This window comes from Amphiura filiformis, chromosome 2 (assembly GCF_039555335.1).
Source record: "Amphiura filiformis chromosome 2, Afil_fr2py, whole genome shotgun sequence".
Classification (NCBI taxonomy): Eukaryota; Metazoa; Echinodermata; class Ophiuroidea; order Amphilepidida; family Amphiuridae; genus Amphiura; species Amphiura filiformis.
Window position 1 is genome coordinate 79,057,563 of NC_092629.1, and position 26,869 is coordinate 79,084,431.

A 26,869-nucleotide genomic window follows, 5' to 3' on the forward strand; every position below is an offset into this window, starting at 1 on the left:
GCCCTCATCGAATTTAGGAAATTTTCAAATATTTTTTGTTGTTATTTTTCACACTCCTTTGTTTCTATATTGTTGTAATGAAAAGACATGTTTGAGTTCTTGGTTATCATTTTATAATATAAACACATTGCAAACACTCAGTCTTCAAACTAGGGGTAGGGTGTGGGGGAAACTTAACAAAAATATTAGGGACCTCCCCGTTTTTATGATGTGCTTTGCAATTTCACACAGAAATGAATGATTTTAAAAATAACATGATAACAAATAATAAAAGGGCCTCCCTCGCCGATTTTTGAAAAAGTCCGGACGATATACTTGTTATCTTTTTTACTTGGCCAGTTTGCCTTAATATTATGTAACCCATCTACGCTGTGCAAACATCATAATAGCCAAGTTAAATACCGGGCCTAAATATTGAATATCATGAATATTGGATACGCATTGGACAGATAGCATCACTTTTCACTACACGAGCTCATATTTTACCCCGGAGTTTTACTAATTCCAAATTCACCCCAAATTCACCATGCAAATAGCTTCAATTTTGATCACAGGGGCCAATCGAGGGCTCGGTTATGAGTTGGTGAGCCAATTCGCTGCAGCAAATCCATCACCAGATTTTATCTATGCGGGTTGCAGAAATCCTGACGGAGCTGATGTAAGTCAATCAATTTTATTTATCCATAGGCCTAGGTCATAAAGCAAGCCTGAGAATATGAAGCCACATGCACAATCGGAAATCAATGAAAATAAGCAAAATATAAATGTTTTTCATAGGGCCAAAATGTAAAATGTGTTCTATCATGTTGTTAAATACCTGAAATAAAATTGTTCCTCTCATTGCTAAGTTTGTTTGTTTATTCTTTCAGAAACTGAAGGAACTTGCTCAAAAACATCCAAATGTGAAAATTCTTAAAATTGGTGAGTAGGTCTAAGCCTATATTTATACTGGGTAAAATGTATTTAGTGAATTCATAGGGCTCTGTAAATATCTTTACTGTAGGCCTACTTATTATTAATATGACATAATTGATCAGGCCTAAAAATAAAATAAGATACGCCAAATTTCCACAAGAAAAAGTGCACCATTTTTAACATTATGAGTTAAGCCTACAGGGTAATTATGCTGCTGCAGCTTTTACCACAGTTAATGCAAGAAGAGTATGCAAGAGCCTTAAGCAACGATGCAGACTTTCGCGTGGTAACACTCTTTGCTTTTAAAATGGTTCTGAAAATCAGCATATTTTGGGCTTCCTCCCATGAGTCTAGAACTACCGAAGGAGGGGACCCGACTATCAAAAGTGACCTTAGAATTGGTTAGATCACAGATAGATTTCTAGATCTACATAATTTTCATTTTGCTCTTGTAAAATCATTCCCAAAGATATTGACTTTCATGCGTGTATTTTTTTTTTGGGGGGCTTTGGGGCGCCAGCCCGGGGTAAAAAGCAGGGGCGGCCAAAATGAAGGGCGGCGGAAGAAGAAGGGCGGCAAAAATAGGGCGGCAAAAAACGAAGGGCGGCAAAAAGAATTAGTAAATAAAAAGGGCGGAAAAATTTGATAAAGCATAAATTTTTTTGAAAAATGGTACTATACATCAAAATGTGCTGCTTTTTTTTTTTTTTTGCTCTTCACTTTTTCAAACGAACGAGAATAAAATTGGGTTCATAGAATTTTTAGCCGAAATCAATTTTGCTTAAACTTTTGTACATAGCAAGAATTTTCCAATTTTGCAAGGGTGCGCTCACATTATGATGTCATAGCGACATTGTTAATGTTTGTACTTATTTATGCATCACTGGATAGAGAAGACTCATACATGTAGTTATATGCGGTACATTAGTACCGCATCAGTATCCGGGATCAGTATGACCGTGTTCATAATTGAAAATTAGAGGAATCTCCCTTTGTAGTCCATGTTACAAATAAGACTTGAGTAGTTCTAGGGGTAATCTTCCCTTCTTTTTCTGCAATCATTTACTGAAGTTATGCCTACTAATTCCACCATATCTAATTGATAGCAATCGGGGATGAGTCATCTTACCAAACAGCAGTCCAGCAGGTGACCCAAGATGTTGGTGATAGAGGCCTTACTGTTCTATTCAATAATGCCGGTATACTCACCAGCCGATCATTTGAAAAGGTCACTGCAGAAGAGATGAGAGAGGATTATGAGGTCGACGTTATTGGACCTCTAATGTTGACAAAGGTACGTTATTTTTTCGGCTAATGAAAGTTGATTCTAAGTTTCCGTCACTCGCCCGCAGTACTTTTCATGTTGGCCAAAACATTAATCATTTTAACGAAAAAGTCAATTACCAACTATATTATAGCCTATGACAGTTGATATGGAAATAATCAATAATTTATACTCTCAAATGTCAGACATGTCCTACTGATGAGGCAAACGAGTTTTGGCACATCATCATCAGTCGACTGCAGAGCAGGCAACTACAAGCTTTCTCCAACTGTTGCGATCTTGGGCAAGCGAAACAATTTTGTTTGGCTGCAGCATCTTTTTTCCTAGGAGGTATACTGCAGTGTGCGTGGCATCCCGGTTTCCTCTTCCAGGCCATATGTGGTGGAATATAAAGGGCATATTCTTTCACGGGCTCGTTGTCTTTCAGACGCATATGCCGAGAAATTTGAGTTGATGAATCTTGACTCTGGCAACCAGTAAAAGTGGTGTTGGTCAGATTGTAGAAGTTGCTTTATTTGGAATCCGATCCACACGATTGATGTTTAACGTGACTCTGTAGCAAGCTGCAAAGGCATTGATCTTGTTTTCCATATCCTTAGTGATTACCCATGACTCGCACATAAAGTAACTACATGTACTCTAACAATAATCCGAAATACCTTTACTGAAGATGTTGTCTTTAATTTGCCCCTACTTGGGTAAGTCCATCCGCCCGCAAAACAGGTTTTTCCCCAACCATAGACCCCGGGGGGGGGAGTTCTTCCTGGTTGAAGGTATACGGGGATGTGCCACGGTTTTGGGGTACCTTTTCAGCGATTTTGGTATATCGATGGGTGGGTTTTCAGTGGAGACCAATGCGCCCAATTGGGCGCATTTTGAAAAAGTGCCCTAAAGCACCCAATAATGGCAAATTTGGGTGCTTTTTGGGTGCTTTTTGTTGAAAATTGGTATACTGATGGGTAGCAAAAACAGCAAAAAGTAGGTATAGAGAAAGTCAGCATCCGAAAGTCTGCGTGGCACACCCCCGTACAAAAAATTTCGAAGAACCCCCCCCGGGCCATAGACTCTCCGGGTAAACGCGGCTTTCTTCAAAGGACAGTTGCAAATATGCATTGATTCTACATGTAATGTTTTTTATTTCTTCTTCCTGTCTGTGCAGGCTTTTTATCCTCTCTTGAAGAAAGCAGCTGATAACAGCAAAGACAAAGGACTGAGCTGTACACGTGCTGCTGTGCTGAATATGACCTCTGGAATAGGACTGATAAGTGACAACACCAGTGGAGGAGGTTATCCATACAGAGCTGCTAAGGTAAAGTGATGAAAGTCAAAGAGTGCTAGGCTGGTACTGGGAGTGGGTGGGTGGTGTCATGGGAGTCAAGTGGGGTGATGGTCCTGGGATGTACTGATAATGACAACAGAACACCTAACACGATGATCTATACACTAGATCGATCTGAAAAAACAAAAGCAGTACCAGCTAACCAGCAGGGGAAATTTTGATGGATCTAAGAAGTGCGCTAACCTCCAGGGTCTATGACACAACCAAGGAAAATAAATGTTAAAAACTGTTTAATATTGTACAACAATATCCAATATCGTGGTTAAAAAGTCAAAACACTGATGTTTCGGAACTCGGGATCACAAAAACACCCTTTTACTGGGTAAAAATAATAAATAAAAGTGAAAGGGATGATGCTTTTTATGATGATATTTCTTTCTTTTAGGCTACGCATTTCACACGTTATACAAAACAACTATTGACTGCTCTTTATCTTTAAAGATGCAAACTGTTGCACCCATGGGTCTAAAAATATATCTAAATTCTTTTTCACCAATTTATTTTTTAATATTAAAGAATTAGACGTGTTACACCCCCATTATACCACACCTCCTATTTGACAATACTTTTCCGCCCCTTTAAAAATAATTTTCCGCCTAATTCTTCTTGCCGCCCCTTCTGCCCCTCCTTTTTCTTTAATAATTCTTCTTGCCGCCTCTTCATCTTCCGACGCCCCTTCATTTTTGCCGCCCTTTGCTTTTACCCCGGGGGCTCTCGCCCTAAAGCCCCCCCCCAAATACGCGCATGGTGTGCCTACTATTTCCATCTCGGCAAACTTGGTAAGGCCCTCAGGGAGAGCACTTGTATTTCAAGTTGTATATCACCCGCGTACAGAAAACAAGTAAAAAGGGTCTTTTTTCACGACCACTGTGCGATAAGTGACTCGCTTAGGGTATCAAAAACAGCAAAGATGAAAAAATAGGTAACTTAATTACACATATGTTACTCGAAAAGTGTAGCTAAACCAGGCAACAAGATCAACAATGAAATGAAAGCAAAATTGTGGGGGAAATTGTATTTGTCAAAAACTCCTCAAAACGTGTCTGGTGGTTTTAGGTGTGTTCATCACCACTACTACACAGAAAAATATGACTGAGTCAGTTGACTCATTTGGATGAGTCTCTGGTTTGTCCATGATTTTACACGCTTTGACATTTTGTTGAGTCAATTGACTCATGAGTCAACTGACTCACTAATACAATAAAATGTCAAAGCGTGTCAAATAATGGCCAAACCAAAGATTCATCAAAATTAGTCAACTGACTCACTTAACTGAGTCAACAGAATCGATCTGCTATTTTTGTTTATGCACGTTTGGTTACCTTCAGTGCGGTCTCGGTGATAGTAGACACCAAAATCACTAGTTAATCTATAACATTAACACTTTAACATACATACCTACAGTAAAAGCAGCATGCACAGTAAAATACGATACTGCATTGCTTTGTAAGCTTACAGGTAACTCGGTCTCACATTTCGAGAAGCGTACTGTTCGGTTGTTTCAACTGCATACTGAATACAAAGCTCAACGAATGCCAAGCTTATATTTAGCACCCAAAGGTTACACAATTCCTGAAGAAATTATGATTTTGATGCCTGTAATATCACCTCGCTCACTGCAGTCGACCAAAGCGACACAAAACAAAATGGCAGGCGATGAACATGATGAAAGAAAATCAGCATCGCTTTCATTTTCGGACTTGACTCATTAAAATTGAAAATGAGTCAAAAAACGATCTTAACTCATATGATGAGGTGAGTTAACTTATTATGAAGTGAGTCACCATATCTTTGACTCATTGTCATCATTTTACTGCGTCAATAAACACCAGATATTTCAAAAAATGAGGCAGATTGCTGATGACTCATAAGAGGATGATAAGCTCAAAATGAGTCAATATCTCTTGCAGATTAATTCGTTTAGCTAAGATATCGTGAAATTTGAATTTCGTTCTGGTGCACCAGAACGAAATTACAACGCATTATCTATGGAGCAGTGTAATACACATAATCATGCATAACTCGCAAACGCAAAATCGGAATCAACTGAAATTTTGGGAATAGGCTTTTTCGTGGATATGTACTGAAACATGTCATAAAAAGAGGATGCTAGGATCACGAAATCCTCCTTTAATGAAGAAGTACTTTGGGTACTTAAGTCTTTGTACGCGAGTGATATGCAACTTCAAATACAAGTGGCCCCCAGCCCCCGGGGGAATGCCTCTGATCTCTAGTTAATCAGGGTCGTAACCAATGGGGTATTTTAAATCACAATTCATCTGAAAATGTTTGTTTATTTGTCTGATTTCACCATGTAGGTAGCGCTGAATATGATCACCAAATCTATGAGTATAGATTTCAAGTCGGATGGCATCATGGCTGTTTCCATTGTTCCTGGTTGGGTAGCCACAGACATGGGAGGACCGAAGGCAAGACTCACACCAACCCAATGTGTCGATGGAATACGAAATAATGTTATGGCTAAAATGGGCGAAGAGCAAAATGGCAAAGTCATAAAGTGGAGTGGGGAAATTGTAGATTATTGATAGACTTTATATTTACCTTAGACATTTACAGGGTAATAAAGGAATTTCAGGCCAGGACCGGTATATGACCCCGGGTATATGACCTCTCGCAGTCGGATAACAAAGTATTAACAGCCTCGACGCATCATGAGCTATATAAGCCAATCAGAATAATTTATCACAATCGTTGCGTAATATCTACAATGCATTGCAGAAAATTGACCAATTGGAACACAGCGCATGTAAAGAAGCAATGTTTAAGTTGCTCATTAAACTTTTCAGTAGCTGATCAGAAGTGTTCGGATATTAGTTCAGAACAACTTTCCCCCAATTCCATGGCCCCATTCAGAAAAAGCCCTGGCTACGCCACTGGTTCAGAGTTGCATTCTGAATACGAAGAATGCCCTTCTGATATCAAATAATTTAGATTTTTTGAAATTCGTGATATAATACTTATATAATTTTAGGGCAAATTATTAAAATTTATATTTTTTGACATTTAACAGTCCTCGAAGTAAAACTTATATAATCAAGCTTGTAGCTTGGAGGTAAAGCCGACGATCATTTGAAAATTTTGATCTATCTCATTGAAGATCTAGATTTTTTCCCCAAACACCTAAAGGTTTTTTGGGGGAAAACTGTGTATCTTCAATACGAAATGCCTAAATTTTCAAATGATCTTCGACTTTCCCTCCCAGCTACAAGCACTTTAAGTACATATCATTAGATTTATGAATTTTATTTCCAGGACTGGACTGTTAAATATGAAAAATATAAAAATATTTAAATATTTAATAATTTGCCATAAACTTTGTGTAATCTATCGCCATTTTCAAAAATAATATATATAATATGTAACGCAGTCTATCTTTGAATAATCATGTTTATTTTGAAATAAAATGAAATGGTTACACAGTACTACATGACAATCATTGATTCTTTTATATGATGACTGTAATCCTGCTGAACCTAACGAAGCCCAATACGTGCCTGGGGTACTCATGGTGGGGCTGGATGCCACGTTCCCGGAACCACCGCTAGGTGGCAGCACACGACTAAAGCTTTGAAGGAACACCTGAATTGTTTTCAGTGCTCAGATCATGGGGTATATAAATTATTTATTTATATACCTCCATGCCTTTATAGGATGGTTTCAAAAGGGTTGGAAACGCTGATAAATATACGAAACAGCCTAGATCTGGGCCAAAAAAGTGCATTTAATCAACAGCTCTACTAGACTCGTGACGTCTGCGCGACGTCACGGGTATAGCCGGGTATAGCCCCCTTCATCTGGCCAGACGCCACCAACGGCATCTATCTCTAGTTCCGAAAAACTCTGGGTTAAATGTTTTTTTGTTAAGAAAGTAGAAGTTATGATTCATGTAATGAGTGTGAATAAATTAGGTGTATCCTAAAATGTAAAAGTCGTACACTTTCAGCAGTTGGGGAGTCAGGACCAAATGACCCCCGATCAGAGGACAAACTCCATGGCACAGTCAGTTAAATAATAGACCATTCATGCACGGTAGCTTGTAGCATACTTAGGGAAATTGTACATAGCATGTTTTTTGTCAACTCGTGGAGAACTCCACAAACAAAATTGTGCAAAAAAACAAAAACCAAAAACCAAAACCTGGATTTTTTAACCTGGAATTTGTAATGCCTTTTCTCAACATCCATACAAAATGTTATGAAAAAACAAAATTTTTACATAGATACCTAGCCATTTTGCTGTTCATATTGTGACGTGCCCTGAGTAATTTAAGTTGATTATTTATCTTTGTTTACAAAATTAAGAGATATATCATGAGACATTTTGGTGAAATCCCTCTCATTCATTAAGTTGATCAAAACAAATTGAATCATTTCTAATTTTGGACATTTAGGAATTCCCGTTTCCAGAACGTTCACTGCACTGTGTATTGCACCATTAGGGGAATCCCTGATGATATAAAGTGGATATATGACATCATGGGGAATACCCACAGGAAGTGTTGTAATGTGTCATAATGGTCTATTAAGAGATCATGTGTTTTTAGGAGTAGAAAAAGGTGGAACATTTAGTTTTCTCTTTGCAGAATGAGAGGTGTTGGTCCTCATTGTGCTTCAAAAAGAGGTACATTTGAACCAGTTTGTATAGCCACATGACAATGTGCTATCTAATGCAGCAACGAGGGCGATTTCGAGACTTTCTGGAGTCTGGTTTATAAAACAACACATCTGTCAATAAAGTGGAGCAGTGCAGAAAGAAGCCCGTTTCCTTGAGAAAGAGAGTGATTGGTGAAAGAAACACCATTTTTGGAGATTGTCTTCTGCACACATTCATGGGGTGCCTTTTAAATAAAACGCTCTAAAAAGGCTTAGGAAAACAGCACGGAAACGCTTAAACATGTTAAATATGCAAATTTTTCTGCTCGCTGCGCTCACAACATGTACCTAGGCCATTTAAGGTTTGTAAATTGGGATCCTAAAAATTTGGCATGCGCAAGGGGTGGGGGCAAAGAATTTTTGGCAGGCCGAGAGGGGGGGGGCAAGCGATTTTTGGCGGGCCGGGAGGGGGGCAGCGCTTTTTTGCGAGCCGTTTGGAAATTTTACCCTCCCAAGGGCTCATAATTATTGCACAGCCCCTTAAAATTCAATATTTTTTAATAGAATTCTTATCATTCAGCACGTGGTGCAGCAGAATATGACACTGCTAGATTTAGTTAGATTCCACCCGCGCTTAGCACTTTAAATGTTAAAAGGTCACGTACAAAGTTTACACACAATAAATTGAACGGTTATTTATTTTAACCATGCAGTTTACACAACAGCTATTTGATTGCACATTTAACCCAACCAGAAAAGATGCTCTGACTCAATGCTCAACATATAATTCGAGTCAAGCTCTGTCTGCAGATATTATTAGCGCCCTCTAGCAAGGTCACAACATCATTTTAACACTGTGACAAGACACATGAGTGATTGTCACATCCTGATTTCTATTATCCTTGGTATACAGGTACAAACTGAAACATGAGCTGACCTGCCAAGTCCGAATTCAACATGCAAATAGCATCAATTTTGATCACAGGGGCCAATCGAGGGATCGGTTATGAGTTGGTGAGCCAATTCGCTGCAGCAAACCCATCACCAGATTTTATCTATGCGGGTTGCAGAAATCCTGACGGAGCTGATGTAAGTCAATCAATCTATATATCACTATGCACCGATATACACAATATATGTCTATATAAAGACTTGCTGAATTATATCAGGATGCTCATCCATCAGGAAAGTTGAGATTTCTCAACTTTCCTGATATTATACATGTTATATAAAGCCTTAAAGCCGGGTTTCAGTCTAAATGATACATTACACGTACATGATCGAAATAAAGTAGGCCTAGTAGCGTATGATAATTTATTCCCGCAATTTAAGATCCATTTTCTGGAAACTAGAAAATGCTCTATAAGCATGTTTTAAATGATAGTCATATAACGACCAATAGATAAATGACTGACTATCATTGAAGACTGAGTTCCGCAGTCTAGTTTTAAGCATAAATATAGAGTAGGGTAAGTTTCCTCGAGAACTCGAGCTTCGAATTTGCACACGACAGTGTTCGATGCTAGAGTTGCTATCATTCAGTCGATTAGCGTTGACATTTTTTGCAATGGCGTGTTATTTACTCATTGCTTTACACGGTGTCATGCTTCTGCGATTTTTGACTAGCTTTCGAATACATTACTCTCTAACCTTAGCTATACAGAATTCACGGGTCATTGGATATTGCAAAAATACAATGAAAGGAAATTCAATCTTTCATAATTATTGAAAATATAAGGCCAAATAAAATAAAAAACATGTTTCACGTCCGGGTTTTTGAAAAAAAAAAGGAGGAAGAGGGCTTTTTATTTTCTATTCTTTATCCTAAAATCGGTGTAAATACCCATAATTAGCTCGGAGCTGTTTTAGCGTATACAATAATGCCTGGAAAACTAGGAGGAGGCCTCTTTTTATTTGTTGTTCTGAGAGGTAGCACCCTTCTAAACTATTACAAAACCTTTTGTGATTCTTGTATATTAGCAAGGCTATAGAAAGCATCTCTACGTACTTCCTAGACCTATTTTTTTTGAAAAGTTACAACAAATTACAAAAAATAAAAATATAATTGAAGAAACCTCAAAAAAGGAAGCGTGAGGGGACGTGAAACATGTTTAATGCCTCTTTTCTCATTGCTTAGTGAACTCAACACAGTCAACTCATGATATAATTGAATACCTGAGTGGAAGAAGGCCCAACTCCAAATTTACAAAAATGAGTTAGACCCAGCATTTTATTGCCAGCAGACTGTTCTTCCTTGTGTGTGAAAGATGAGCCAAAATCCACTCTCTAAATAGTCTTCCACGTCCACTTAATCATGGTTTTCATGGAAGAAAGGCCCAACTCCATGGAGTTGGGCCTTTCTTCCACAAATATTGGGTTAACGAGGAATTTTGTTCATCCATGAAATCTGCTTTTCCCTACAATAAACTTTCTTGCTAACATATTACATGCTTCTACTTGTGCAATTAATGGATAATTATCACATTTCTGTAGCTATTTATAACACATCTGCTTACGGAACTGGCACTTACAATATATTAGTGGAAGAAGGGCCCAACTCAAGCTCCTATTAAAGGAGGATTTCGTGATCCTAGCATCCTCTTTTTATGAAATTTTTCAGTAGATATCCACGAAAAAAGCTTATTTCCAAATAACGAAATTCAAATTTGGCGATATTTTTGCTAAACGAACTAATCTGCAAGAAATATTTGGTACATAAACATTATGTAGCCAGAGGTATCCAGTGGTGTAAAAATCTCAACTTTTTTGGGGAAAAGTGGGGGGATGAGGCTGTGGATCACGAAATGCCCCTTTAAGACCTGTACCATTGCCATGGAAACATCAAATATAATTTCGAATGTATGTAATATTGTATGTTCATGTATTAAAGGTCCCCTGAAGATGAAAACATTTTGTCTATAAAACTTTTCTAAATATTTAGTTTTTTCTTAATATCTTAAAAACAGTTTTGATGGTGTTGGGCCCTTCTTCCACTCAGGTATTCAATTATGCAAGAATCAAACGGCTTTCCTGGGTCAGGTGCACTACCTCAATGGGGTGGACGCTGGTGTGATAGATACTTTATAGCGTACTACAGTAGGCAAAAAAAATGTTTGTTTCCTGTAGCAGGTCAATTTTTTTTTAATCCATGTCTTCAAATGACAAAAATACCTTTTTTGGCTGCAAATTGGAATGGGAATTTACAGTGGATCTCTCCGACACACAAAAAAAATCTTATTCAAGAATATTTATGATCCAAAGTTCCAACCTGCAGATTAAAAAAGGTAGGCCTATTAAAAAATGTGTGATGTTTTCTCCAGTAGTTTTTCACTACGCTCGTTTGTTGTGTAATGTGTAAATGTTTACTTTAGTTGTTTTATATAATTGTTTTGCGATTTTTGGTGTTTTTTTCTTTGAAAAGTGAAAAAAAATCTAATGCCGTCAAAAACGTAATGCGCGCTACAGGAAACTTTTTTTTTTTTTTTTTATATTACATTATTATATTTTCACTTTAGTATAGGATTTTCTTTTCACATTAATTCTTTTTACAGTTACTCTCAATATTCTTTCTTTCTTTCTTTCTTTCTTTCTTTCTTTCTTTCTTTCTTTCTTTCTTTCTTTCTTTCTTTCTTTCTTTCTTATTAACTAAAAACTGCAGTGTATTTCTTAATATTAATAATGAGCTACGGGTAAAAGGCAGAAAAGACAAAAAGACAGTCAGAACAATTTGGAGTAATGAAATAAAGAGTTGACAGCTAGGAAGTTATAGGAGTTAATGTTTGGTTTGCTGTTTCTGTGTGTATGTTCTCATGGTTTGGTGGACTGTCATGAAACATGATGGATCCTAAAAAAGCGTGATCCTAAAAATGCCTTCCACCCAAACTAATTACAAGACTTCTTCTACATTGAAGCTGGCTTTCCCTTTTAAAGGGAATTTTTATTTGTATAACATTTGAGTAATCGATTTGTTTGTTCTTTCAGAAACTGAAGGAACTTGCTCAGAAACATCCAAATGTGAACATTCTTAAAATTGGTGGGTAAGCGTATGTGATGCAATCAAGCAAAATCAGTCGGAACTCGGAAATATTGATTTCGAGATATAGCCAAACAAAGGAAATATTTCCTCTTGTTTCCTGCTGTTTTGGAAACTCTGTAATAATGCTCATATCTTTGGAACTGGTTGTTCAATTCCTTCCAGTGGTTTTTTTTGAAAAATGCAGCTTTGTAAATGTTTTTTACTATCCTATAAGAAACTGAAAACTTAATATTTCCGAGTTCCGACTGCTTGATCGCATAAACTAGACAGGGGCGTGACAAGAGCCTCGGGGCCATGGACAAGAAGCAGTGCGGGCCCTTTAAGGGGGTACTACACCCCTAGCCAATTTTTTTGCTTATTTTTGCGTTTTTCTCAAAAATTGGTGACAAGTAAGATATGTTTATTATAGGGGCAATGACTACAACTACTGCACTGAAAATTCAGCAACTCAAGGCAAGTAGTTATTGATTTATTGATCAAATATTGGTTTTCCTCATTTTTGACTGTAACTCCACAACTGTTGTCTGTGCTGAAATAAAATTTCCAGTGTAGCAGTTGTAGTCCTTGCCCCTATAATATACATATCTTATTTGTCACCAATGCTCTATCATTTTTGAGAAAAATGCAAAAATAGGCACAAAATTGGGCAGGGGTGTAGTACCCCCTTAATATTTTATTTGTCAGCCCTATTTCTTTTTCGCTTTTGCTTGAGGCCCCTGAGCACAGGGGCTCCTGGACTTTGTTCACCCTCTTGCTACGCCCCTGATGCTGGATAGGATCTGCTTAGTAAATATAATCGCACTAAACTGGCGCTGCTTTCTCCAAATACTTACTACCTTGGGCCGTTCTCCAAACATTTAACTCCTTGCGCAGAAAACAAGATTATTAATGACTAAAACATGTCAACAAACAAACTTTTGGTTTTCCCTTTCTCTTGTCTCTCATGAAGTAGATTTTTAATTGTAAACAAAGAAAAATTAAATTAATCAAGGCACATCAGAACAGCCCCTTTGGAGAATTTGCGGGCTGTACCACTGTTTGCTTTCAAAATGACATGAATGATGCAGAAAATCAACACATTTTGGGCGTGGACTTATCAACAATTCGGACAATAATGTTAGCCTTTCTGACAGGTTTTTATTTTATTGCTCTTGATGTAAGTTATGTAATGTGTGCAATCTTACGATATAATGTTTTATAAGTCGTTTTTATTGTGTATTTATATGTATGGCCTTTGTGCCGCCTGGGAACCATTGATTGGTCACCCCAGGTTAATTAAGAAATAAATAAATAAATAGGTTGAAAGTTTCTGGGCATACTCCTGTTTCTCGCACTGTAGGCCTACTTTATACATGCATGTACATATACTAAATACACAAAAAGGCGTATAGAGAAAATATCCCTGGACATTATTTTCCCCAGTTTCACGGAAAGGCCCATTTTGTGGCACAAGTTTCCCCACTCTCAAAGAAAGACCGTCTTTTTATAACCTTATCACCCAATTACCCCCATTTTTGGTGTCAAATCTTTATAGTTTCGAACTGGTGTCCGTAGGCGCTAGGCCTACATCCCCGTCACTTCCAAAGTCCAGTGGCCCCCTTCCATTGGGACATAACCGCGACGACACCTGCACCAAAACGTAATCGTTATTTCGCCTACCATTGAAAAAAATATTTCATTTGTTAACATTCATGTCTTTCGTCATCATTTTCATTCCTTCCTTTTCCTTTTGTTTTTAGATTTCATTCTTCCTTGCTTCCTGCTTTTGAAGCTTTCTTTCTTTTCCTGCAATCACTTACTTCAACATGTTCAATTACGATTTGTAATAATAACTCTACCATATCTAATTGATAGCAATCGGTGATGGGTCATCTTACCAAACAGCAGTCCAGCAGGTGACCCAAGATGTTGGTGATCGAGGCCTTACTGTTCTATTCAATAATGCCGGTATACTCACCAACCGATCATTTGAAAAAGTCACAGCAGAAGAAATGAGAGAGGATTATGAGATCAACTGTATTGGACCACTAATGGTGACAAAGGTACGCCATTTTAGGCTAATGAAAGTTGGTCCCAAGTTTCCCGTCACCCGCCCGCAGTACTTTTTCATGTTGGCCAAAACATGTTTCGGCACATACCGTAAAACCCCGTCTACAAGGATATACCTAAGAAACGCCCTCAATAAAATTGGTTGCTTGTTGTATTTGGAGTTTGAGCAAATATATACTGGCACTGGGTGGCTATGCATTCCATCTAAGTATGTTGTAACACCAATCAATTGTATTGACATAATAACGACTGTTTCGTATATCAGGATCGTATAGCTCAATTGGTAGAGCGTCAGACTTTGGAACTGAAGACATGCTGAAGAGAGCATGGTCCGGGCACCGGTTCCGTTTTTTCATTCTCGTTTAATTTTAACTTTTTGACATGTTCTTTTTATCTTTCTTCAAATCTACCTTTCTACTTTTAATTTTAGGTGTGTTTTTTTTGTGTTTTTTTTTGTGTTTTTTAGTTTTTTTATAATTTTTTGTAGTAATTTTGTGGTTTTATAGAAACTAGTAAAAGCATTTATTCTAAATAATAGCGAAACCCACGGTTAGACAGATGTGTTGTAACTACTTGTCTGTCCTCGTCTTTGCAATAAAAACCTATGTTGCACCTTTGTGCCATCCCAATTCTTGAGGAATGGTAGGTAGGGTGCGTTTTTTCAATAAAAAAAATAGATGAGGAATAATAATTATTCCATATTTGAATCTATTGTCCCATCAAGAATAGAGTGTCTTCAAAAACTTCAATCAATTCATCTGACAAAGGAAACTATTCTGGTCATTCAATTTTGTTTCGCTTGCACCTGTTATATCACAGGCGTTGGTAGAGAAGGCACACTTCTCTTGTCTTCACCGAAGTAGTGATGTAAACACTAACATGATTAATTACCATAGCTAGCAATGGACATACACTATTTTTGTTCCACTTGAACCCATACTATAGGCTATTCGCTGTCGATGTGACGTAATTAATCGGATTAACTACCATAGCAATTGATGAATACAATTTCGAATATATAGCCCTGCACTTCATCGTTCACGTGGCACCTATGCATTAAACCATAGTTGTCAAAGAAATGCTAATCACTCGCCATGTAAGATTAGTATTTATGAAAAGAGTGGTATTCAATCTATGTTTGGTGACATACGCGGGTGATTAGTGCAATCTGCTTGATGGTAGTTATTGCGATTATTACGTCACTTCGACAGCGAATTGTACTTGTAGTATAGACGAATCCAACAAGCCAAGTGATGGTCAGAATTTATTCGGCCATTATACGCTGGTGAAGTTGCGTAATTAATCGGATTAATTACCATAGCAATATGTGAAAACAATTTTGAACATATCGCGCTGCGCTACAAGCAGGTTACACTCATCACCTGTACTGTGTATGTCTGCAATCATAGATTGAATACAATACTGGTCTTTTCAAAGATCTTACAGGTGCAGCATGATATGGTTCAATGAAGAGGTACCGCCTGAACGTATCAGTGTATAACGCGGTATATTCAAAAATTGTTTTCACCTATTGCTATGGTAGTTAATCCGATTATTACGTAACTTCGCCAGCGTATTGGAATAAAACAGGAGGATGTGAGTTCATAAGGGCAATGTCGGGGATTATAGGTCACAATCGATGTGGAGAGATGAGAGGTCCGACCAACAGCCATAGCGAATGGTTCATGTTCAACTAATTCCAGCGGACGGTCTGTGGCTAGTAAGGAATCGTCTTTGACCACATGCGCAGATCTGTCTCGTCAGGAAGATATTTAATATCCCGAATTTATAATAGGCCTATGCCTACCAGTTCCATCGTATAACCGATCTGCTAGAGAATATTTGTTACCATGTTTAATAAATTCGTATTTATCGTATAATAAAATGTAGCCAAATGTATATTATGTGTCACACGGTTTTCTGCTGAGCCACTAGCAGGCTATGTTACCACATCTATGACAATGACAAAGGTGAATTTTGATGATTTTTACGATCGTCCGGATGAGCAAATCACTGAATGGGTCTTTAGGTCCCTCCTCTCCTTATCCTGCCAATATTATATGAATCAAAGAAAAATAAAGAAAAAATAAAATTAAACAAGAAAAAAAGACAAAGAAAAGAAACAATAAAAGAAAAACAATAGAATAAATTAAACTAAATATGAAAAAAAAAATGATCACGAAAGGAGTCTTTAGAAAATGCAAGAAAATATAAATGAAAAGTTTGAACAATATTTTGTTTATAAAAGTTTGTGTGACCGTGATGAGGCTCGAACTCACCATCTTCCGATCTAAAGAACCAAAGTCTTATGCCTTGCCAAGTGAGCTATGCTCGTGAGATGCGAAATAAAGATAAAATAATACATTGTATACCTGCTTGTGTCGGTAAATGATTTGCTCAAATTCCATAATGATATAATATTGTGGAGGGCGCTAGCGTGAAATATGCTATCATCACAGTCGCTTCTATTCCTTATAGACGGGTTTCTACGGTATTCCTCAATGCACACCTAACACATAAAGTAACTACTCAGTGAACTTGATCTCATTGAGTTAAGACACATCTTATTTTGCCCTGAGTCTGGTGTCTTGTTTGCTACTGAGTTCATTTTGAACTTCCTTTCAGTTTTTGACTGTTTTTAAACTACAGCATGTAGTTTTCGTTGTTTGCTTTTATATTTTGTTGTCTGTCCCTGAAGAAGAGCAGTTTATCTGCTCGCATCGTCGGTTGTTATTTGTCTATTTGGTTTTGTTTGTCTGCTATGAGCACAGTGATTTTCATCACTTCCAGTGTACTCTTGTACTGTGGATTTGGCAATTTTTGGCCATCGAACTTTGCCTGGTTTTGTGCCTACATTGGTTGTTGGGTTTCTCGTGTTTGTTTAAGTGCATAGTGATTTTCATCACTTATTCCCATTGATCAAATGTTGCTTTTGCAGGTCCAGCACTTTTGTGAGCCTTGGAAGTGATAATTTTTAATTTTGGCTATCGAACTTTACCTACTTCTAATGCCTACATTTGTTGTTTTTGTCCATCCCCCTCTGCGTACTGTCTAGTCTGCATTTTACTTGTTTCCCCCACGTCAAGTTGGTGTACCTTGCCCTTTTTCTTTCCTGTTGTTCATATTCAAGGTATCCTCTTGTATCATTTATTGATCCTTGATGTGTTTTGTGTCCTCGTTCGTTGGATTCACCATTACCCACTTTAACTATACTCTTTATGAGCCACCATTGTTCGTAACGTGGTAGTGAAACACAAATCCGAAAATACCTATTTTGGCACTGAAGTTGTCTTTAATTTGGCCCTACTTGGCAAGTCAATCCGCCCGCAGAACATGTTTTCCCCCAACCATCAACTCACCTGGTAAACTTTACATGGACTTTACACAAAACATGGCTTTCTTCAAGCAACAGTTGCAAATATGCATTGATTCCAATGTTTTTATTTCTTCTTCCTGTTTGTCCAGGCTTTTTACCCTCTCTTGAAGAAAGCAGCAGATACTAGCCAAGTCAAAGGATTTAGCTCTACACGTGCTGCTGTGCTGAATATGAATTCTGGATTGGGACTTATAAGTGACAACACCAGTGGAGGATATTATCCATACAGGCCTGCTAGGGTAAAGTGATGAAAGTTAAATACCTGGGTGGGGAGTCACGTGGGTGATGGTCCTCACGGGTTGGACTGAGTAGTGTCTAGATAAGTAACTAATATGCAAATTACACAGAGCTGTAAACATTTAGACTACGATCTGTTTTAACACCATGACATTTATATCTTAGGCAAATCCCCGGGCAAATCAGTTGATCAGACCTTGAAGAAAAGAAATACAATGGATAATAGAACACAAGAAGAGGGCTAGACCTGCTAAGGTAAACTGATGAACGTCAAATGCACCAAAAGGGAACTTAAGGGGTGGGGTATGAGCGTTTGGACAGTACTTTTTGTAGGACATGAGAGCATATCATACATATCGAACTGCATTCTGGATACGAAGACATTTGTATCATATCGCGAATTTCAAAAAATCTAAATTATTTGATATCAGAAGGACATTCTTCGTATTCAGAATGCAATTCGATATGTCTGATGTGCTCTCATGTCCCACAAAAATACTGTCGAAACGCTCAATTCCAGAGCCCTTAAATCACCTTCTCATGTTTGATTGTTGTTCTAATTTTACCATGTAGGCAGCGCTGAATATGATCACCAAATCTATGAGTATAGATTTCAAGTCGGATGGCATCATGGCTGTTTCCATTGTTCCTGGATGGGTAGCCACAGATATGGGAGGACCGAAGGCAAGACTCACACCAACCCAATGTGTCGATGGAATACGTAATAATGTTATGGCTAAAATGGGCGAAGAGCAAAATGGCAAAGTCATAAAGTGGAGTGGGGAAATTGTAGATTATTGATGGACTTCATATTTCCCTTTGACAGTTACAGGGTAGTAAATGAATTTGAAATTCAATTTCAGTCCAGTTTCAAATCGCCAAAATTAAATGATTGGTAATATATTTCGATGTTCGCGCTTGCAATGGCGTGGCTAGGAGGAGGAGGCCAAGGGAGGACACGTGCCCAGCCCGGCGCAGTCTTCGACGAATTTAGCGCCCCTCCTAAATCGATTCTGCGCCCCTCCAAACGGTGAAAGTAAAATTGTTTTTTTTAAGACCAAATTAAAATTCCAAATTAAACGGTTCCGTCCGATTGGAGCCGGTTTCTATTGTTCTAAACAATGGAATGCCGTTCAACCGAGTTTTGATTATATCAGCAACCAAATAAGTGATATTTGTGCACATATTCGTTTCAGGAATGGGGGATGGGGGATTTTGTATCCATGCCCCCTAGCTACTTCACTGCGCGCTTGATAGGTACTTTTCGCAAAAGGGCAGAAAACACCGGCACAATGATCAGCAGCTGTGATCACCTATTTTTAAACACTGCAGCTGTTAGAAACCCACATTTCAAGATAACAAAGGAAATATTATGAAAGAAAAAATAAACAGAAAATTATAGAGAATTTGTAAACTATTTCTTACCTAAAATCAATATTTTACATTAGACTGCCGCCCTCATTCGTCCACTTTCTGAGTAGATTACTACAAACATAACACAACGAATACATAATTATACACAGTGTAGACGACTGACGGATTTAGTCTAATTCTACATCTGACCTCACGGTTGTAACGTAGCCGAGATGGGTGACATGCTAAAATCATTTTACATAATTATATTGAAGCAGTCTATATCTGAATAATCATGTATATTTTGGAATAAAATGAAATGGATAGGCTACACAGTTCCAAATGACTATCGTTGTCTCTTTTATTTCATTATGATGGTTGTCTGGTTGAACAGAGCCCAACACGTATTGGGGGTACTCAGTGTGGGGATGGGTTGGATAATGTTTTTTAATTTCTTTAGAAGACAGAGAAGACAGCAAGTGACCTATTAGTCATGTTAGTCATGAACAAGTACTGGGGTACTCAGGGTGGGGTTGTGTTGGACAATGATGCTTTGGAGGACACTGAAGACAGCTAGTGGCTTTAGTTTAAAAGATTATCACAGTGAAAAATAAAAGACACAAGGAGCCCCTGTGCCATTAATGGGTCTCTTGGCGACATGTCGTAAAATAAATATATCATTTAAAGGAGTATTTCGTGATCCTAGCATCCTCTTTTTATGACATTTATCATATCAGTAGACATCCACAAAAAAAGCTTATTCCTCAAATTTCAATTGATTCCGATTTTGCGTTTGCGAGTTTTTGCACGATTACGAGATTGTATTTTCGTTCTGGTGTACCAGAACGTAATTCAAATATCACCATATTCATGATGTTTTTGCTAAACGAATTAATCTGCAAGAAAGTTGTCGTACATAAGCATTATGTAGCTAGAGGTTTGGGTGTAAAAATCTCAACTTTTTTTTGAGATGTGTGGGATGATGATGTGGATCACAAAATGCCCTTTTAATTATGAGATAACATAGTTAATAGCAAGACAGAATTTAATTAAAAAACGAGGACTTAAATGACAGGTTTTTTTAAAAAGATTGCGTTTTTTTTAATGAAAAATATAAAAATAAGAGGTTTAGTAGCAGTTTAAAAATATCCGGGGCAACTTATCATCACCAACCATGGCATGAGAATAAGCCGAAAATTGTTTTTGGGCGAACAAAATATTATTTAAAACGTTTAACTAGAATAAAAATTGTTACAAAAAATGTGAATATTTCATTAATTAATTATTAAAAATATTGTTAATGATAACATTATTACACTAATAAATGAAAGAATAACAATTACATCAATTTCCCCGATATGTCAGAGGTCAAGTGTCGCAAAAGTTACAATGCCGATTGGGATTATACGGCCTTCCTTTACCATTATTCTCTAGACTGATTTTACATATTTTGGGGAATTATTGTTAGTAAAACACGTTTTAAGCAACTTATCCCACAATATCCAATCATTTTATATTATCGAGGGTTAAGGACCAGAAAGCCTAAACTCACGGCTCCCTCGACAAAGTCGCCAGTCCAATATAGAAGATATATGACAAAACATGACAAAATGCAATAGAAAACAAAGACATTCTGGACATGCTGGATGGAGGAGCATTCCTAACATTTTTGGTATGAAGAAAGGGTATAAAATCAGGATTTCAAATCTGAAATATCTCAGAAAGTTATTTTATCAACTTTATGCTCAATTTGCGAGAATAAATACGGGAAGGTTCACTGGGGAAAACGGCTGTGGAGCAAAATATCTCGATATTTAAGTTTAATGTAAAAACCTCAAAATTGATAACCTGCCCCAAAGTGTCTCCTTTTGACATGGCACGTCACATATAGCCTTTCACATCTCTATCTTATCTCGTATTCTATCAATATGTTCCATTGAATCTTTTTCATCTAATTAATTATATTATATTGTATTATATTGTATTATATTATATTATATTATATTATATTATATTATATTATGTTCTGTACTATAGTGCGTATACCTTCTTCGAGCCAGATGTTCTCAAAAACTGTTAATCTTTGTAGGAATTTGTTATGCTAGTTGAATTCCTTGCATCATTTCCATTCTGAAAATGTATAGCCTACTTTTATATACACCAGGCACAAAAAGAAACTCGTCAGTTATATTCATCCTTGCTGTTCAATAACTTGATAATTTTGGATTATTCTGAAATATACATTTTGTTAATTGGACTTTTCTTTCTCATTTGACACCCTGTTCGTGAACATTGAGCAAGAATTGGCCAAGATATGCGCCTCCAAACTCTCAAACCCCAAAATGAAAAGTTGCAATTTTAACAATTCAATTGTGCCTGTAACACTGTGTGCTTTATTGATTGGCCCGTGGTGCTTGTGTGCGATACAACGATGCGTTCACATTGAAAATCGTTGAAAATGCAACTTTTGATTTTGGGGTTTGAGGCTTTGGAGGCGCATATCTTGGTCAATTCTTGTTTGTTTTTCATGAACAGGGTGTCAAATGAGAAAGCAATGTCCAATAAACAAAATGTATATTTCAGAATAATTCAAAATTATCAAGTTATTGAACAGCAAGGATGAATATAACTGACGAGTTTCTTTTTGTGCCTGGTGTACTTCTCATCATTACATTAAGGCTGAGTTCACATAGAAGTATACGGTATACGGTATTCGCTATACGAAATACGCTCATTCTATCAGGCTGAGTTCATATAGGAGTATACTATGTGAACTCAGCCTGATCGAATGAGCGTATTTCGTATAGCGAACAGCGAGTATGTCAGTTTACCCATTTTCTTCGTCTTATCAAATGCTTGTAACTTTACTTCTTGAGGTCACATTGCATTCAATGAGGTGTCATAATGTGCAGAATTAGATAGTGCATCTATTAAAAAATTAATTTACCCACATATGGTTTAGGTTTTTAAAATTTGGACGGTATACGCTGCACTAAAATCGAACACGCGCGATTCCCACTATACTATACTAAACGCAGGTATACGGCCTTTTCGAATAGCTCTTATGTGACCCGGTACTATGAAATTACCTTGCTCGATTTAAACTATACGCGTGCACCTGCAAAACGTGCATCGTATACCCGAATAGTATACTTCTATGCGATCGTAGCCTTATGTGACCCGGTACTATGACATTGCCTTGCTCGATTTAAGCTATACGCGTGAACCTGCAAAACGTGCACCGTATACCCGAATAGTATACTTCTATGTGAACGCAGCCTTAGAGATACAATGAAAACAACATCTAAAGTACATGACTCGAGGAAGGTATACGGATTATATACTATATTATACTATTATACTATACTATACTATACTATACTATATACTATACTATACTATACTATACTATACTATACTATACTATACTATACTATACACAAAAATGTTTTTAAAACGTTTTAAAAATATTATATTTTGGGTTTTGGTTAAGATACAAATGTATTAATAACATTAAATGTCGGGTTATATAAAGGTCACAGGTCATGGAAACCTTTTAAAACTTCGTATGAAAACATACAACAACAATATTTTGAAAATGCTTCTTGCAAATATTTTTTACCAAATATTTTGTCAACACTTAAAAACATTATGTTAGAATATTTGCAATAGGTTATCCAGAAATGTTTTTGAATGTTATAAAAAGTTTAATATCCTTTATATAACCCGACATTTAAACGTTTTATGGCAACCTTTTTTAACCTTTTGCGAATGATGAAAACGTTTTATTACCATTAAAATGTCGGGTTATATAAAGGTCATGGAAACGTTTAAACACGTTTTGTATAAAAACGCGCTACAACAACTTTTTAAAATGTTGTCGAAATGTTATTGTAAAACATTTCTTGCAAATATTTTTTGTCAAATATTTTGTCAACACTTAATACCATAATGTTACAATATTTGCAGCAAGTTATCAAACATATTTTTAATATTATGAAAACGTTTTATACCCTTTATATACCCTTTATATAGCCCGACATTTAAACGTTTCCTGCCGTTTTGTGTTTGCTGGGATATACCATAATACGATTCTACTCTACTCTACTCTACTCACTATTTGTTCCGATTCGTATCTATCTATTCTATTATATTCGAAATTCTGTTCTATTTCATTCTATACTACACCATTCTATTCTAGCTTATTCTGCTTCATTCTGTTCTTTCATATTCTATAATACTATTTGCTATTCTATGTTATTCTATTTTATTTTATTCTATTCTATTCTATTCCTATTATATTCTATTCTTCTATTATATTCTATTCTATTTCTATTCCATTCTATTCTATTCTATTCTATTCTATTCTTCTATTCTATTCTATTCTGTTCTATTCCATTCTTTTTACCCCTCTGCTCGATTCGATTATGAACTATTCTATTCCATTCTATTCTCCAGTACACTACTCTACTTTATGTTACTCTATTATATTCTATTATTTTCTACTCTACTCTATTCTATTCTATTTTATTATGTTTTATTCTGTTCTATTCTATATTCCTATCATCTCTTAGTCAATTACATCCTCAAGTCTTATCGTATCTATACATTTCCTCATACCAGACCCAATCCCAATTATCCTTAAACTATAGACATCACATCAAATTGATATAGAAGCACACTACCGTAAAACTCCGTCTACAAGCATATAGTGTGCTTCTGATGAAAGCTACATTAATCCAGTCGCCATTATGGAGTTTGAGCAAATAAATTACGGATCCAAGCATATACAAACAAGTATTATTTTAAGACCGATCTATTGTATTGGTATATTAACGCTTGCTTCGAATTAATTAAGCATTTATAAAAAAACACTATATATGCTTGTAGACGGGGTTTTACTGTATACAGATACACTAACAAGTAACAATACATATTTTTAATGTTTTATGAAGCATGTGTACAGTTTCCAGTTTTCTAAGTCTTCTGAACAGGAAACACATACCTCAAAAATACTCGGAAACCAAAACTGCTAGACATATTCAGCACATGACAACTCCAAGCGGTATAAACACATAAAATTTGGCTTATTAAAAAGTTATGAACAATTGTCGATACATTTTCTTGTAATAAGGGATACAATCACAAGAGAGGGTATGTGTCTATATGCCTATCATGCTCTTAACATTAAGTTGTGGAATATCCATCTGCTGTGTATCCGATATCTTTTGCTCTTGCTCCGACGCTTGCCTTTCCTTTCGATACTTTGATATCACTTCTGCAATCGTATACAAATACGGATTTACAGCCGAATTGATAGGTAAAACACAAGTCACAAGCCACGCATAGACCGAAGCAGGTAAAGTGATAGCTCTCGTTTGTACTAAGATACCGAGGATGATAATGGGAAACCAACATAAGAAATCTGTGGCAATTATAGCTGTTACCTTCATGGTCATTCTGATTTCTTCTTTCATGTAAGTTCCTCCTGCTCGTTTAAAGGACGTCTTTACGATTCGAACGATTTCTATGTAGCATGCAAGCACAACTAGAAAGCATGCGCAGTTGAGGCCAAGGAAAAGTGCAGTGGAGTAAAACAAGCCGACTGCAAAACCATGGGACTTAGAGTAAGAGGAGGCGAGCCAAAAAGAAACTTTCTCCCACTGTTCTGGTTCAAAGTGATGCTTTGTAAAAATTTCCTCCAAAGACAAAGGCAGGCCAATGCATACGTATGAATTATCGTAAAATTTGAAGTTCCTTCCAGCTAGTACAGATGGGACCAAACCTAGCGCAAATGATACGATCCAGATTAACGCGACAATAACGAAAGTGGACCTGGTTCGGTCCTTTTTCGCTGAATCGGGAAACTTGATACATATGAACCTATCAATGCTGATGAAAGTCACAAAAAATACAGACGCTTCGCTTGACATAATGGCGACAGTTCCTGCAAACTTGCACATGCCACCTGTTCTCCATTTTTCAGATCGCATCGGGAAATAATCCCCATAATGGATATCAGCACATGCAATGATCACCATATAGATACCCATAAGAAGATCAGATATTGCAAGATTGCTGAGTAATATGGATTGTATTCTATTCACTTGCACATGCCTTTGCTTCCAGATTAACACAAATATATTGCCTAGAATTGCATTGAGACCAATAAGCCAAATGACCACTACCAAGAACCTATCCGATAGCAACCTCTTACATGTAAGGTACTCAGATCTTTCGTCTTCTGCAACGCATTCTACATCCTCAGGACTATAACATTCACAGATTTCATGTTGGCTTACCAGCAACCGTGTACCGTTTGTTATATTGGCAAATGAATCAGCAGTCACGTAAGTCAACGGATTCTGGGCTGCACCAAATGTATCTAAATATGGTATGATTTCAGTTTTTGGTATGTCCTTAAACCTGTTAGCTGATATATCAAGAAACGACAGATTTCTTAGATTCTTAAACAAATCACTATCAAAACCGCGGAATTTATTTTCGTTTAAGCGCAACAGTTCCATGTTGGTATTGATATCAAATATTCCTTTTGGGAGTCTCTCAAAATGATTATGGTGCAAAAATAGCCATTTCAAACTTTCCAGATCTTGAAAGATATTTACATCTAAATCGCTCAAAAGATTGCCACGGAGTTCCAATTCAGTCAAGTTTCTGAGATTTCGGAACAAACCAATAGGCAATTCACTCAATGAATTGTTTGTTAGTCGGATGACGCGGAGGTTAGGCAAACCTTGAAAAATATCAACATCCAAATAATCTAACTCATTGCTACGTAAGGCTATTTTTTCTAAACTTGGCAGACCATCAAAGATATCAACAGAAAGATTGCGCAAGAAATTTATATTGAGATTTACGTAAATCAAGTTTGTCAAGCCTTTAAATATGTCTTTATCCAATGAGGATAATTCATTCTTTCCCAGATAAAGTATTTGAAGATTATCTAAACCTTGAAATATATCTGCAGGTAACTCCTTTATGGTATTGTTGTGGAGGAAGAGCTTGGTTAGATTATTCAAACCTTGAAAGACGTTACTATCCAAGCCAGTTAATTGGTTGGTCTGTAGACTCAATACATTCAAATTTGTCAGGTCTTGAAACACATCAGACGGCAAGGCGGTAAAGAAATTGTGATTCAGGTTCAAAACCGTTAGATTATTCAAATTCTGAAATAAAGCCCTCTCTACTGTAACCAAATTATTATTATCAAGTCTCAGAATTTGGAGATTTGCTAAATCTTTGAAGAAATCGGCAGAGAGTGTATCGTTAAACATGTTACCAGAGAGGTCGAGTTCTTGTAGTTGATTGAGACCGAGAAAGAAATGCTCGTGCAAACTACTCAAGAGATTTTCATCTAAGATAAGGACTTCGAGATTGACAAGATCTCGAATTAGTCGAACAGGTAATTCATTTAACTTATTTCTAGAAAGATCTAGGCGTCTCAGGTTAACTAGACCCTTAAATAGATCTTCACTGACTGCAAGTGTATCATTTAACAAGTTACCAGAGAGGTCGAGTTCGTCTAGCTGATTAAGACCGAGGAAAAAATCCTCGTGCAAACTATCCAAGAGATTTTTATTTAAGAAAATGACTTCTAGATTGACAAGATCTTGAATTAGTCGCGCTGGTAATTCACTCAACTTAT

The 26,869-nt window shown here is 36.8% G+C and overlaps 2 protein-coding genes across 2 annotated transcripts; both read left to right on the top strand.

Annotated features, from left to right (window-relative positions):
• Window positions 1-373: 373 nt before the first annotated feature.
• Window positions 374-6,679, top strand: LOC140146668 (C-signal-like). The gene is made up of 5 exons (XM_072168538.1): window positions 374-658; window positions 870-921; window positions 2,022-2,209; window positions 3,360-3,509; window positions 5,858-6,679. The coding sequence occupies exons 1-5, from the start codon at window positions 527-529 to the stop codon at window positions 6,083-6,085; spliced, it is 750 nt and encodes a 249-aa protein (XP_072024639.1). The 5' UTR covers window positions 374-526; the 3' UTR covers window positions 6,086-6,679.
• Window positions 6,680-9,018: 2,339 nt separating this feature from the next.
• Window positions 9,019-19,546, top strand: LOC140146669 (C-signal-like). Its single transcript, XM_072168539.1, has 5 exons — window positions 9,019-9,241; window positions 12,134-12,185; window positions 14,043-14,230; window positions 17,703-17,852; window positions 18,424-19,546. Exons 1-5 carry the CDS (start codon window positions 9,110-9,112, stop codon window positions 18,649-18,651), a joined length of 750 nt encoding a protein of 249 aa, XP_072024640.1. The 5' UTR covers window positions 9,019-9,109; the 3' UTR covers window positions 18,652-19,546.
• The last annotated feature ends 7,323 nt before the right edge of the window (window positions 19,547-26,869 follow it).